This window comes from Centroberyx affinis, unplaced genomic scaffold, assembly GCF_046629955.1.
Source record: "Centroberyx affinis isolate AG114_WGS23_722 - 3 ecotype Tasmania unplaced genomic scaffold, CSIRO-AGI_Caff_v1 ptg000946l_1, whole genome shotgun sequence".
NCBI classification, from domain to species: Eukaryota; Metazoa; Chordata; class Actinopteri; order Beryciformes; family Berycidae; genus Centroberyx; species Centroberyx affinis.
In genome coordinates, this window is record NW_027279520.1 from 158515 (window position 1) to 170687 (window position 12173).

At 41.7% G+C, this 12173-nt stretch overlaps 1 protein-coding gene across 1 annotated transcript; it reads right to left on the bottom strand.

Moving 5' to 3' along the window:
- Window positions 1-1106: 1106 nt before the first annotated feature.
- rskrb (ribosomal protein S6 kinase related b) lies at window positions 1107-11225 on the bottom strand. Its single transcript, XM_071521965.1, has 13 exons — window positions 10975-11225; window positions 8659-8949; window positions 8450-8533; window positions 7812-7880; window positions 7047-7116; window positions 5416-5523; window positions 5036-5076; window positions 4443-4470; window positions 3994-4083; window positions 3663-3751; window positions 2889-2999; window positions 2617-2730; window positions 1107-2529 (listed from the first exon to the last, which is right to left on the bottom strand). The coding sequence occupies exons 1-13, from the start codon at window positions 11002-11004 to the stop codon at window positions 2293-2295; spliced, it is 1362 nt and encodes a 453-aa protein (XP_071378066.1). The 5' UTR covers window positions 11005-11225; the 3' UTR covers window positions 1107-2292.
- Window positions 11226-12173: the final 948 nt, after the last annotated feature.

Below are 12173 nucleotides of genomic sequence, written 5' to 3' on the forward strand. Positions count from 1 at the left end.
GGAGGCGGAGCCTAATAACATTGCGTCATGTGATTGATATTGAATATTCATTGCGCATGCGCTGGACACCGACGTTCTGGACAGCATCATGATTCATGGCGAGAATGCAGCATGATGCTGCATCTTTGAAGAAAACAAGAATAAAAGGATTAAAATAGCTTATTTAATGACGTACATAATGGGTCGGGTGGGTGCTCACCCTTCTGTCTCTCCGAGAGAAACTGAGCACCCTGCCGCTCCTTTACAGTAAGGGCTGAGCTCATAGTCCACACACTTAATGGACACTGGACTGGTTTGCCCAGAGTGCCAGGCCTCAAATTCAAATGATACTATCACAGTATGAGTGGTCTCGTAGGAGCTTTGCATATCTGTGTGATTTCAGAGGTTGCTGTAGAGTTTTGCAAAAATACTGACAAGAGGCCAATTATAATGTGAGGTGGCAAACTTTGATAGAGGCCACTAAGGCAACTAATACTAAACGCATCACTGCATGAAACTTGCAATAAAAATACATGGAAAATCAGATTTCAGAACCAATCAAAACCCTAAACTAAGTGTTTACAAACATTACAGAAGTAAAAAAAATAATATATGTATTGATATAAAAGGTCAATGGGAAAATAACAGACCATACTCCAAACTAACATACATGAGAACTCAATGGCGTGTTACTTTTGAAACACATTACCATTAGGGAACATTAACATTTGTAAGGCTTAGATATATGAATCTTTTTTGATAGTTTGCTGCATTTACTGAAAAGTGCACAATTCTTTAACCAACCAAAGACATACTATTATTTGTTGCTGGAGAAAATTTTTTAGCATAGCTCTCATGACAGGCTAAGCAATGAGTTATTACTATTCAATGATAATAGTGATAATACAGAATACTACTCTACAGAATAGTGATTTTAAAGCACACAGATTTTAATATTCTCTCTTTCTCACCCCCATCCCACACAGAAAAAAAACACATAAAGCAGCACAGAGATTTACAGTAAGAGTTTAATATTCCATCTGAGCTACAGGTAATTACAAAAATACAGAATAAAATCTGTCCAACAATGCAACATTGACTTCAGTTTCATCACAGTTTGTAACATAAAATTTCATCCAAAATATTCATAGAAATCTTACAAATATGAATTTCATCTTATAAACAAGCATTTTTGTGACAAAAAAAAGCAAGCTTAGGATCACGTGTGAGGCATTCTGGATACACATTAGGGCAATAATTTACAAAATCATAATATAATCTGGTGATCAGGCAAGTGCATAAAGGTGTGATTACAGGCTAGGATCACGGCAGCCTTTGACAATAAAAAAAAAAAAGCCCTGTATCTATCAAAATGTTCACTCTGGAGGTAAACTCATGTTATTCATTCAACCCTTGCAGCTCCTGGAGAGATCTACGTATTCAGCTGGGAGCCATCTTGGAATCAAAAACAAGGCTGACTTGGGAAAACCAGTAAGCGCTCCCCTGAGTCCCAGGTTATGACTGATGAGAAATAAAAAAAAAACTATCAGATGCTGAAGGCATACACATTTTAATCTGATCCTGTGATGCTTGAATGATTTTTATGGTACAGGAGGAGAGAGGTTTAAAGAGTAAAAGTCACCATTGGGAAGAGTCGTATCATGGCATAAAGAAAGGACCAAAAGACGGGTTGTAGAGTACAGATCACAGCGTAATAACTGGGGAAATCGTTCTTCTTCCTTCCACTTCTGCCAAAAGCCGATTCATAATTGCACATTACTGACCGTGATGCAATATGTGGACAAAGGCAGCGGCAGCAAGTCATTCGTGGGAAAGAAAGGAACACTGTACATTGTCTTCAACTGTTCATATGACTTTTCTCTGTGGGGTGAATTTGATAGTGGTCCTGCATTATGTATTAACGGGGCAACCGTGTGTTTGTTCAGTCACTGGAAAATTGGAAGTAGTTCAGTAATAGAGTGATCCTTCTTGCATAATTGTTGAGGCTTGAATAAATGTGCATAGGTGCTCATTGGAGGAAGGCAAACAAGTAAAAAAAAAAAGGGTTACAGCATACAACAAAAACTAAAGAACCAAACTCCCCAAAATGAGTGGGGAGTGTTGTTTTGATTGAAATCAACTACTCCTCTCTACAGAATAGATCCAGTTTGACTGTTATCAGCTGTTTTGGCTGACTTTTACTAAATATTTCATCTGACAAGGCGCACCACACCTGTGTGTGAGGGCGAATAAGTGTGCAGTCATATTATCTATACCTTAGTGTGTGTAGCTACACTGTAATCTCAGAGTCCTTCACACAAACACTTCTCTACGTAGGCCTTTTTCCTGAACAGGTTGCAGTAGTTGTGCTGGGCCAGGCAGCGGTGCAGCAGGGTGAGTGTGTGTGTCAGCATCCAGGTGTGTGTCTGGGGTGGCGGGGGGGCTGAGGAGCGAGTCATAATCAAAGCCCTTGAGAGGCTGCAGGGACAAAGTGAGCCCACGTCGGGCTTTGGCCGATCGGTCCGGTCTCTCTCTCAGCTCCAGAATCACCTGGAGAGTTAAAACGGAGAAAAATCACTTTGTTAATTGATGTTTGAAATTCCTGAAGGACCTGCTCCATAGAAATTCATCAGTTACCTCCACAGGCTGGCGTTGCAGCAGGGCAAGGTCAAACGTTGTGCCATGGAAGAAGGTTTGGCGTTTGAAACGATCGAGGGTCCTGAGGCGGCGGGTTGGAGTCTTGCACAGTAACTGGAGAGAGATGTGTGCGGGTCAATATGACATCAAGCTGGCCAAATCCAGGAGTTAGTACACAGTGGTATATACCATATAATAGTCAGAATTGTAGCTTTCAGTGTTCTGTAGCAATACTATTTTACTAAATACTGATGTTGTGTGTGTGCTCGTACCTCAGTAATTAGCAAGGCCAGCGGAGGGCTGAAGCTGAGCGGCATTTCATAGGGAAAAAACCTCACTTTCCTCAGCATGCCACAGTGGTCTGGCTCTGGAGGCACAGGGAACTGAGGAGAGGTGAGGGAGCATGAGGGAGAAGTAATTCAGGTTATCTGCAGGTTTCAGAAAGCCTCACTTTTATTAAAGACCTTTTTAATGTTACCTAGAATTGAATTTATAAAAGAAATTAAGAAACAAAGCTGTCAAAACCAGCCTATTTCTGATTGACCACACCTAATGAAAGTTGTGAAATTATAAGTGAGCAGAATAGGAAAAAGAACACCAGGAAATTAACTGTTAAGGAACATGAAGTCCAACTGTTATTTGTAAAACAGATTGGATGCATACTGTACTCTGGATTAATCTAAGAGTGGACATAAGTGCATGGAAATCTGTCAGTACATGGTGAAAATAATAATGCCTCTATTAATTGGATTTAAAACACTGTAACACTTTTTAGGACTATAATTTAGATATTTTATTTTAAGACGTTTTCTTTTAAGGACCTGCAGATACTCTAGTGATTGGACAGATATATAAAATAGCACTGTGACTCAATAATCACCTCATGCAATTTTGTACTATTTTCATCTTTAGTGACACTCAAATTAAATTATGCCACAGAATAAAGTAATAGACAGTATTACTCGTTCACCATGCGAAACGGACTGAGCCCGTGGGCAAGCAGACACGTTCATTTACACATGATGCTGCACACTGTAAGGTCTCACCTTCCCAGTAACCAATGAGAAAAGCAGAATTCCCAGAGACCACCAATCAGCTGCGTGGTTGTAGGGTCCGCCACTCAGCACCTCGGGGGCTGGAGAGCACAGAGCGTGTTCACACCACTGGATTATGCATGAACTGAGTATTTGCACATCTATATCTTTACTTCCTATAGCCTAAAGAAATCTGTGATAGATTATGAAATACACACAGTAAATGTTTGTCAGTTAATATATCCAGGCATCTACAGCTCACTGCTTAAAAGAGAAGTGACAAGATTATCTACAGAGGTGGATTTAGAGTATTTCAGTGGATTTCAGTGACCCCCGTTCTCACCCATGTACTGGATAGTTCCACAGATGGTGAAGGCTCTTCCTCCTCGCTCCAGGCGGCGGGACAAACCAAAATCAGCCAAACGGAGGTGTCCTGGAACAGACCATGTCCTCTGCATTATCATGTGTGCGTGACATGCATCATTAAATGTGCTTATGTTCACATTCTTCTTATTTAAAAGGATGAAAAGATGATTCATATTGAAGAGTAAATAAAATGTGTAAATATACTATTCCCATCATAACCAGAGCTCATTTTTGCATGTTTTTGTGTGCAATTGGATACAAACGCTGTTCCCTCTCACTAGTAACAAATACACTTAATTGCACTGAGTGTGTTGACTGGCAGCTGTGCAGAGTAACAGGATGTTCTCTGGAATGTTCTGTACTTCTGCTGGAAACCAGAGCTATGCTGCTCTCTGCTGGAGACCGAGTACAACACAAGTTATTTACCATGGTCTGTCAGCAGGATATTCTCCATCTACAAGAAAAGGGTGAAAGAAGACTAGATGACACACACACATTTAACCCAAACTTGACCAAAACATTAAATTAACTATATAAAGAAATAAATAGCTACAAATCAGTTTGATTGGACATTTTCATAAAGAAAACACATACTTTGACCATTGTGATCAATTTCAACATCATTGCACTTATCTCAACTAGTACTATAAGTGTACTAAAGGAAAATTTGAATTTACACAGAGGGTGTTAATGAGGTAAACGCAACGATGCATCAATGGTTTGACAATAACCAATTATCATGAGTGTGTATTGACAGATGAGAAACCTATGATGTAACTGATCTATTCTGAAGCAGTATTCATTTTGGAAAAAATGAAATCAATACCTGAAGTTCAAAATTATAGGATTCAGTTGGTAAAAGTTCCATTATTTGTCAAGTAAGGACTTACATTACCTACAGTACTGTAAAAAGTACTAAAATTTGTTTTCATTTTTTGCTATCAGAGTAGGTTTAACTTTTTTCAAAAGTTAGATCTCTCATTTTGGTGCACAACTTGTTAATTTCCTCCCACTCTTACCTTCACATCTCTGTGGACGATCCCAAAGTCATGGAGAAATCCTGTGCAAAACCAGAAGAAAATCAACACAAATACAGAACCCAACCAGAGCCGTAAAACATCTTAAATCCATCACTCTGTCTACACACTCACATATGAAAAAACCTAGCATCACTCTGTCCCAGGAGGAGATCCCTTGAGGTTTCCATCTCAGAAATGACTTTAATTAACCTCTTTTCATAATTACTTAGAATTAGACATGGTTAAATATGAAAACGTTCAAGTAGAAATATTCCAATCTTTTGAAAAAGTTTGAGAGGTCAGAAGCCTTGAGAGGTCAGAAGTGTAAATAGGTTGAAAATGTATTGATGTTTGTGTTTATATCGTTGGAGTGTACTCACCGAGAGCACATCCCAACTCTGCTGCAAACACTCTCACTGTGTCTTCTGTGAACTGACCAATCATCACCCAGTAGGTGTACAGGTCTCCTGTGCTGCAGTAGTCGCACACTGTGGGAGCGGACACAGCGTTAAGACGGGTCTCTGGTGTAATGTGCTGGGTGAAGGGGTGCTGGAGTTCAACGGGACGTGATACACACAGTGGTGAGACAGAGGGGAAAGGGGGGAGGTGTGTCATCTGGAAGTGAGGACAGTGTAAAGCTATCTTCCTCTAGAGACCGAACAGAAGCGACAAAGCTGAGCTGTATTTTGTAGGCAGAAGGCTTAAAGAGTGCGTAAAATGTTTTCAGCCAGTCTCCACCTAGTAGGAATGGGACTACATGCTTATCTCATGACACGATTCGATACGCGATATGGGGTTCATGATTCGATACAACCACGACGGTAATAAATATAGGTTCAATGACAACCAAGTATGACTGTGCAGAATTATGAGCCACAAATCTTTCTAGCAATGGCATTGGCTTGCTAGAATGTAAACAACAATTTAAAAATGTCATTACAAAGTGCAAATAATATCATTGCGATGGAGCGCTTGTGAAATTGTGATGGACAAGCCGTCTCATTTGTGATTACTACAGCAGAATAAAATGTAGCTAATATCGCGATTCAATTTTCTGCCCCACGATATGTGTTGTCACATATTTGTATTGCGATATATTGAATTTTGATGTATCGTCCCATCCCTACCGCCTAGTACACAATTTTGAAAGATGCAAAAAAAGTGGAGGTGGAGAGCGAGAGCGAGTAAAGGTGTGTGTCTGTGATAATGAACCATCCATCTCTACTTGGGGGGGGCGGTAGCAATTTTCTGATCGCAAAGCATTTGACGCTGCCAAAGGCGAAATACCTGCCTTGACATCACTGATTGAGATGTGACCAGAAATTGGAAAAGTTGAAATCTTCAGCCCACAGAGAGCAGAGCAACGATTTCCTGCCCCTAGAAGTGGATGCAGGACTGAATTCGATAAGTGTTGAAATTTAAGCACAGGATTAATGCTATTCGCTATACAGAAGCCATATAGCCATGTTTACAGCTCATAAAAACATGATGTAGTGCTGAGTCCCTCTGTAAACAAGGAGCGGCGTCATCTCCTTTGGATTGTGACACATGTATCCACATCAGCTGCAGCAGCGCTCAACATCTGGTCCCCAGGCTAACACACTCGCTGCTCACAGGGGGTGGGGGAACAAACTGGGTCACATTTTCTGAGTCAGTGGTTGAGTAGGAAAAAGGGCTAAATGCTCGGGGGGGGAGAGGGGGTGGGGTGGGGGTGCAGAGGAACTACAGGACTGATACTGCTAGAAAAGAACTTGCAAGGGACGAAGCAGTGGGTGGACTGGAGAGGTGCGGGGTTGAAGGGGTCGGTAAAATTTGTGAAAAGACGCTCTGAGTGAACGTGTTGGTTGTTCCGTCTGTCCATTCATTCATATTCGATCTACACGTGAAGGATTGTGGGTAGTTTCTGGACAACGCTACTGGTGCTGAGGTGAGAAAAGGTACAGTGGGGGGTTTTTTTGGACAGTGGGTCTGGGTTGGGTTGGGTCGGGTCACTGTTCTCTGGGTGACTCACTAATGTAGAGGTGGCGCTGCGTCTGCCAGCAGTCCTCGAGGTCGTGGACAAAAGGGTGACGAACCTGACGCTGTGGGCAGAGGTCATAGGTCAACCTGAAGCTCAATTCTGACCAGCCATTAAAGAGAGGGCCATACTTTTCTTCCAGTGGATACGTTTTTTTCCATCCACAAGTCTAAAAGTTTTCTGAAGGATCACTTGACCCACAAATTTAGTAAAATTGTTTCTAATCCCAGTCTACTGAGTCACAAATGTACCATCTCTGCCTGATGTGAAATGTTTTCTATATGTGTGTACGTTTCCATATGACCTGGTAAAAACACATTACAAAATAGCTAATTATTTTCCATTCATAGCGATTCTCTTTCCATTTTCACAGGATTCCCACAAAACACTTTTCAATTACTTTTAAGGTCTTGTTAGAAGGAATTCAAGGACTCAAAAATTTGCATGTTTTGGGTTAAGACATGACAAATGGTCAAAATTAGACATCACATCACATTTTTACTCATGATCTTGTCAAGTCAACGCAAATATCCATCATAGGGTTTTCCTCAGGATGTGAAGTGTTGATTGTTGGACAGACAGAAGTCCAGAGAGCTCCGGGATATTGATGAATTTGGGTGCTATATTTTACTAACACAATCAAGTATTTTCAAGGCCATCCATTCATTTTCAAAAACCTTCAAGGACTTTTATTTTTCTGAAATCCACAAACTTTCAATGATTTTCAAGGCCTGCGGACACCCTGCTTTCAGCACCCACCTGGACTATCACCTCTTCTTTCGACTGCTCCAAGACACCAAGTCTGAGAATCTCTGATTTAGGTATAACCTGTTGACAGACACAAACACACACAGATGAGATCCTGAGCACCCAAGGGCAGCCTGCAGAGAGCTGAATGACGACTTTCACATTGACATAAAGTTTGATATTTTGGTACTTTAATCTTATTGTTGTTGTTAAAATGATGACTATGGGATTAAAATTATGGTATGTAAGCCTTCACTTGAGGATTATTTATTTTCACCATTATAAAAGAAGAATTAACTACAAACCTCTTTGCACATGCTGCTCACCCTCCATTTCAAGGTACCAAAAGGTTAGACAGATTATCGTTGCATTAAATAAAGTTTCTTTCATTTTTCACATATTACCAAGCGGCATGTACAAAAAGGGCTGTAGTTCTTACTTTCTATTTTACATGGCAAAAAATACTGAGCCATTTTACATACTAGGTAAAAAGAGCATCAAGCCAAAACATCAAACTGTGTGTTTTTGTCACTGTCTTTCAACTTAGCCTATTTGCATCCAGCAGTTTCATGAATTAATACACATTCGTGCCCATTCATTCATGGCTGAAATCACAAAAACAAAATGTGAGATGCAGGGAAAAGACTCACTTTGACAGCGTATGTTTTCTGTTTGGCCTTGTCTTTCACTTTCAGGATGGGTCCAAATGAACCTTTGGCGATGTAACCCAGCACCTGTGAGGCGGAGCGTGGCGAGACAACAACATCAGAGACAGACCAGGTGGAACAGTAGAGACGGGATATAAGAGAGCAGAGGAAACAAGTGAAGGTGTGTATGTAGGAACTGAGTCAAGCTCTACCTGAAAGTGTTCATGTCCAGGCATGACTTTGTGGGGGAACTCGGGCAGAAACATGGTAATGAACCCTGGCAGACTCCACTCCGATCTCAGCCTCTCTGGACCGACTCCTGCCAGCCTCAGCACGTGCTCTGGGATGTCGGGGGCCTTGGCCTGGAGCATGCGACGCTGCCCAAGGCGCAGAGCGGGCGGGGCCAGGCGACAGAGGCCTGCCGGGATAGATAGACCCACGCTAGAGAGGAACCCACGCCATCCGGACGAGCAGTGCTCATCCTCCTGCCCTTCAGTAGGCCTCTGTAGGGGGGGGCAGGGGACAGACGGACCAGGAAACAGTCAAGACACAGTCAAACAGGAGGAGATATAATATTAGGCAAGACAGTTTAGTGGATGGTGCTGTTGGTGTAACAAAACACAGTTCACAGCTCTGTGGAATGATGGTAATTACTCTAAATTATGGTTTAAATGGTTTAAATTAAAAGTAATTTCTGGTGACTTTTGAGAGGAGGATTGTGATTTCCAAGCATTATCATAAGAACTTAAACAGTCTGAATGCAGACAAAAACCTTGCGCACTGAATTAGGGGACATTTAGAGACATTTCTAGAGTCTCAAATTGATTAACTGAGCTGTTAATCCAGGGACTGTTAATACAACCCTTCTTCGATTGCCCCTCTTAGCTTCGGCCTCTGATAACTGGACACCCTGTTTCCTCAGAGGCCCCCGTATCAAAATGGGTATGCCCGGCCCTGGATTAAAGCCATGTACCCATCCCACTTGACCTCCTGGGAGTTCATGGTGCCCAGAAATATAGCTCGTAAGTCAACAGTGCTGTCTTACGCCATGTAGGACAATGGGAGAGTTTAAATATTTATTTTAACCTTTATCCAGGGAAAGTCACCTGAGCACACTTGCTATTTTCCAGTGATGCCTCCGCTGTTGGTCACTGAGCAGCTGCACTTCAGCAGTTGGGGGTTAAAGGAAAAACCTATTACACTCTCATATATCATCAATTTGTGATGTTCACTTCATTCCAGGAGTTATTTTGTGATGAAGTGTTTGTTTGTGTATCCACTTTCTCTCAACCCGCCTCATCTACTTCTGCGTCAGGTTGGTGATTACCTACATTTCCTCTCTGCTACTGTATGATTGTTGAACGTCGGTGCAAAATGGTAGAAAGTTCCGGGTTGCGTCTGCTCCAGGACAACTGATAGCTAACCTCATGGCACTATTTGAACTTGTCGCCACTGGACATGATGAGGCAGTGGTGGTGGTGTAAACGTCTGGAAATATAGTAAAGTATCAGGAATAGGGCAGAAGAAGAAGCAGTGATGTGCTTGACAATCCCCAGGCAATGAATGATTTGGGCACATATTATGACTATAGATTTACATGAGCTTAATGACTGGGACCACAGAATCTATCTTTTCCTATGTGTGTGATTGACCTATGGTATCTAATTTGAACATGAATCATCCTTCAAACTAGTGAACTGGGCAGCTCCCAGGTATGAATGTGTAACTGCATGATGTGAAGCAGGGCAGTGCTGAAAAAGTGCACGCTCCGTCAACTTTCCTTGCATAAATAAAAGTTAAAAAGGCACAAAATTTCTTTAAACCCTCTCCAACCGTTCTTGCTCGCCTTTGACTTGTGATGCAAAAGGGATATTTAACTGGAAAAAGGCGTGTGGCCTACATCCATTCTGCAGTCACTCGGTCACACAACCCCCCTTGGGCGGCACAGCAGATCTGCTGTGTTGTGCCGCAAGATGGGTGTATTCAACCATGCAAGATGTTATTATCATCTGAGCCCAATACAGAAACACATCTATCCTCATACAGCAGAAGTGACCATACTCATCATGGAATATCCACCTGACAGATTAAGCAATGTCAGAATTTAATTTGGATTTTAAACCAGCTCGAGCACCATCACATGCTAATGAAGCTCTTTTATTCATGTGTGTAATTAACATTTCAAATGCAAGGAGGTTCAGCTCCAAGGTTTCAGCTCAGTCAAGCCGGCCAGAAAAACACCGGAAGTTTAGCGATTTTGCCTTCAAAGTAAAAGAAAAAAAAAACATCAAAAAGTATTGGGGTGCTCATAACGTTTTGGGAAAACATCAGTAGTAATCTTCATTTACTACTGATTCCTCCTTAAACATGCTTTTTTTTAATCTTCACTGTGGTACAATGTACTGCTCAAAAACATTGCAACCCACTCCCGTAAGGATTGCCTGGCGGTTTAAGGCACCGAATCGCCATGGAAACAGGGAATCCCCCCCTACGTGCGTCACACCTTAGCAACCAGGAATCTCACTCACCTTCCTGCTTTTACTGCCGTCGGCCCCCATTTCTGTGACAGGACATCAACACAGTAACCTCATAGTGCGATGTCTGCTCCTCTCCTCATCCATGCACTCACTCTGCTCTGCGCGCCTCTGTGGCATCCATATAGTCTCCTCGGACCGCAGATCCTCCTATGCAATGCACACAGACTTTTTTTTAAAGGCTGGGGTGGGACGGGGCTGTTAAATACCAGAAAGTGGTCTTAATTATCTACCTGCAATTATTCGGGCTGTCCAGCGCAAAATGTGATAGATATGGCGACGTGAAAACAAGTTAATCCCGGGTATGGGCAACGTCAACGCAAATCCGCCCACTTCTTTGCATCCAATGAGACTGCAACCTCGCTGCGTCCAGCTCCCCCTGCTGCTCTGCCACATCACTAGACCTGCAGCATTCATCCTGAGCTGCTGAGTGGGACCTTCTGTGGTCACTGTTCTCACAGGTTACTACAGGTCACTTTGCATGGTGGATCCCTCTTCAGTTACAGGCTTCTTAGTTTGCAGTGAATAGGCAAATGGATGCCTCAGTAAAATTAAAATCAAATTTTGTAGCACTTGGTGCTGAGGCTGGATGATATTGATACATAATCATACTGCGATTTATTTTGCTGAATATTGCAATTTTGATATGAATTGCAATACAGTATACAGATTTTTCAATATTTTAGATTTTTCATCAAACAAGAAACATTTTTAATCTAAAACTGTTGCTTATGATTTGCATTTTTTTTTTTACAATGTGCAATTTAATTTTTAGGCCAGAACCATGTTTAGAAGTCCATTTTGAGCAGCCACCTCTCTGATAAAATAATAAAACTTAAAAAAACTGGGTTGTATAAAAACAACATAAAAAACCAGCAGAACCATAAGTTTTGCTGCCTCAGCATGATGGATAGTGCAAACCAACAGCAGACCAACATCAAAGGCAAATTCATATAGCAGTACGGTCACGGTAAATATCAGAGCATGCCCATGGTCGGATTCAACGGGCCATTGAGCCAGGAAACCACCTTCAATTTTCAGATAAGTGTCATCTTCAAGCTCCTGTCTTATATCATCAAAGCTACAGTATCAGTTTTGGGAGGTAAATTTTACTTATTTTACGTAAAATGCCACATCTCACTGAACTCACGCTTGTCTTAAAATGAACTCTCAACTAGGAGTAAATACTCATG

Bases quoted from the DNA above. Each gene is read 5' to 3' on its own strand.
- rskrb (XM_071521965.1), bottom strand. From the start codon at position 11,004: ATGGGGGCCGACGGCAGTAAAAGCAGGAAG. The intron at 8,534-8,658 runs GTAGAGCTTGAC...TCCGCCTCACAG, and splicing joins CTGGACATGAACACTTTCAG to GTGCTGGGTTACATCGCCAA. The intron at 3,752-3,993 runs GTGAGAACGGGG...TGTGCTCTCCAG, and splicing joins TGGAACTATCCAGTACATGG to CCCCCGAGGTGCTGAGTGGC.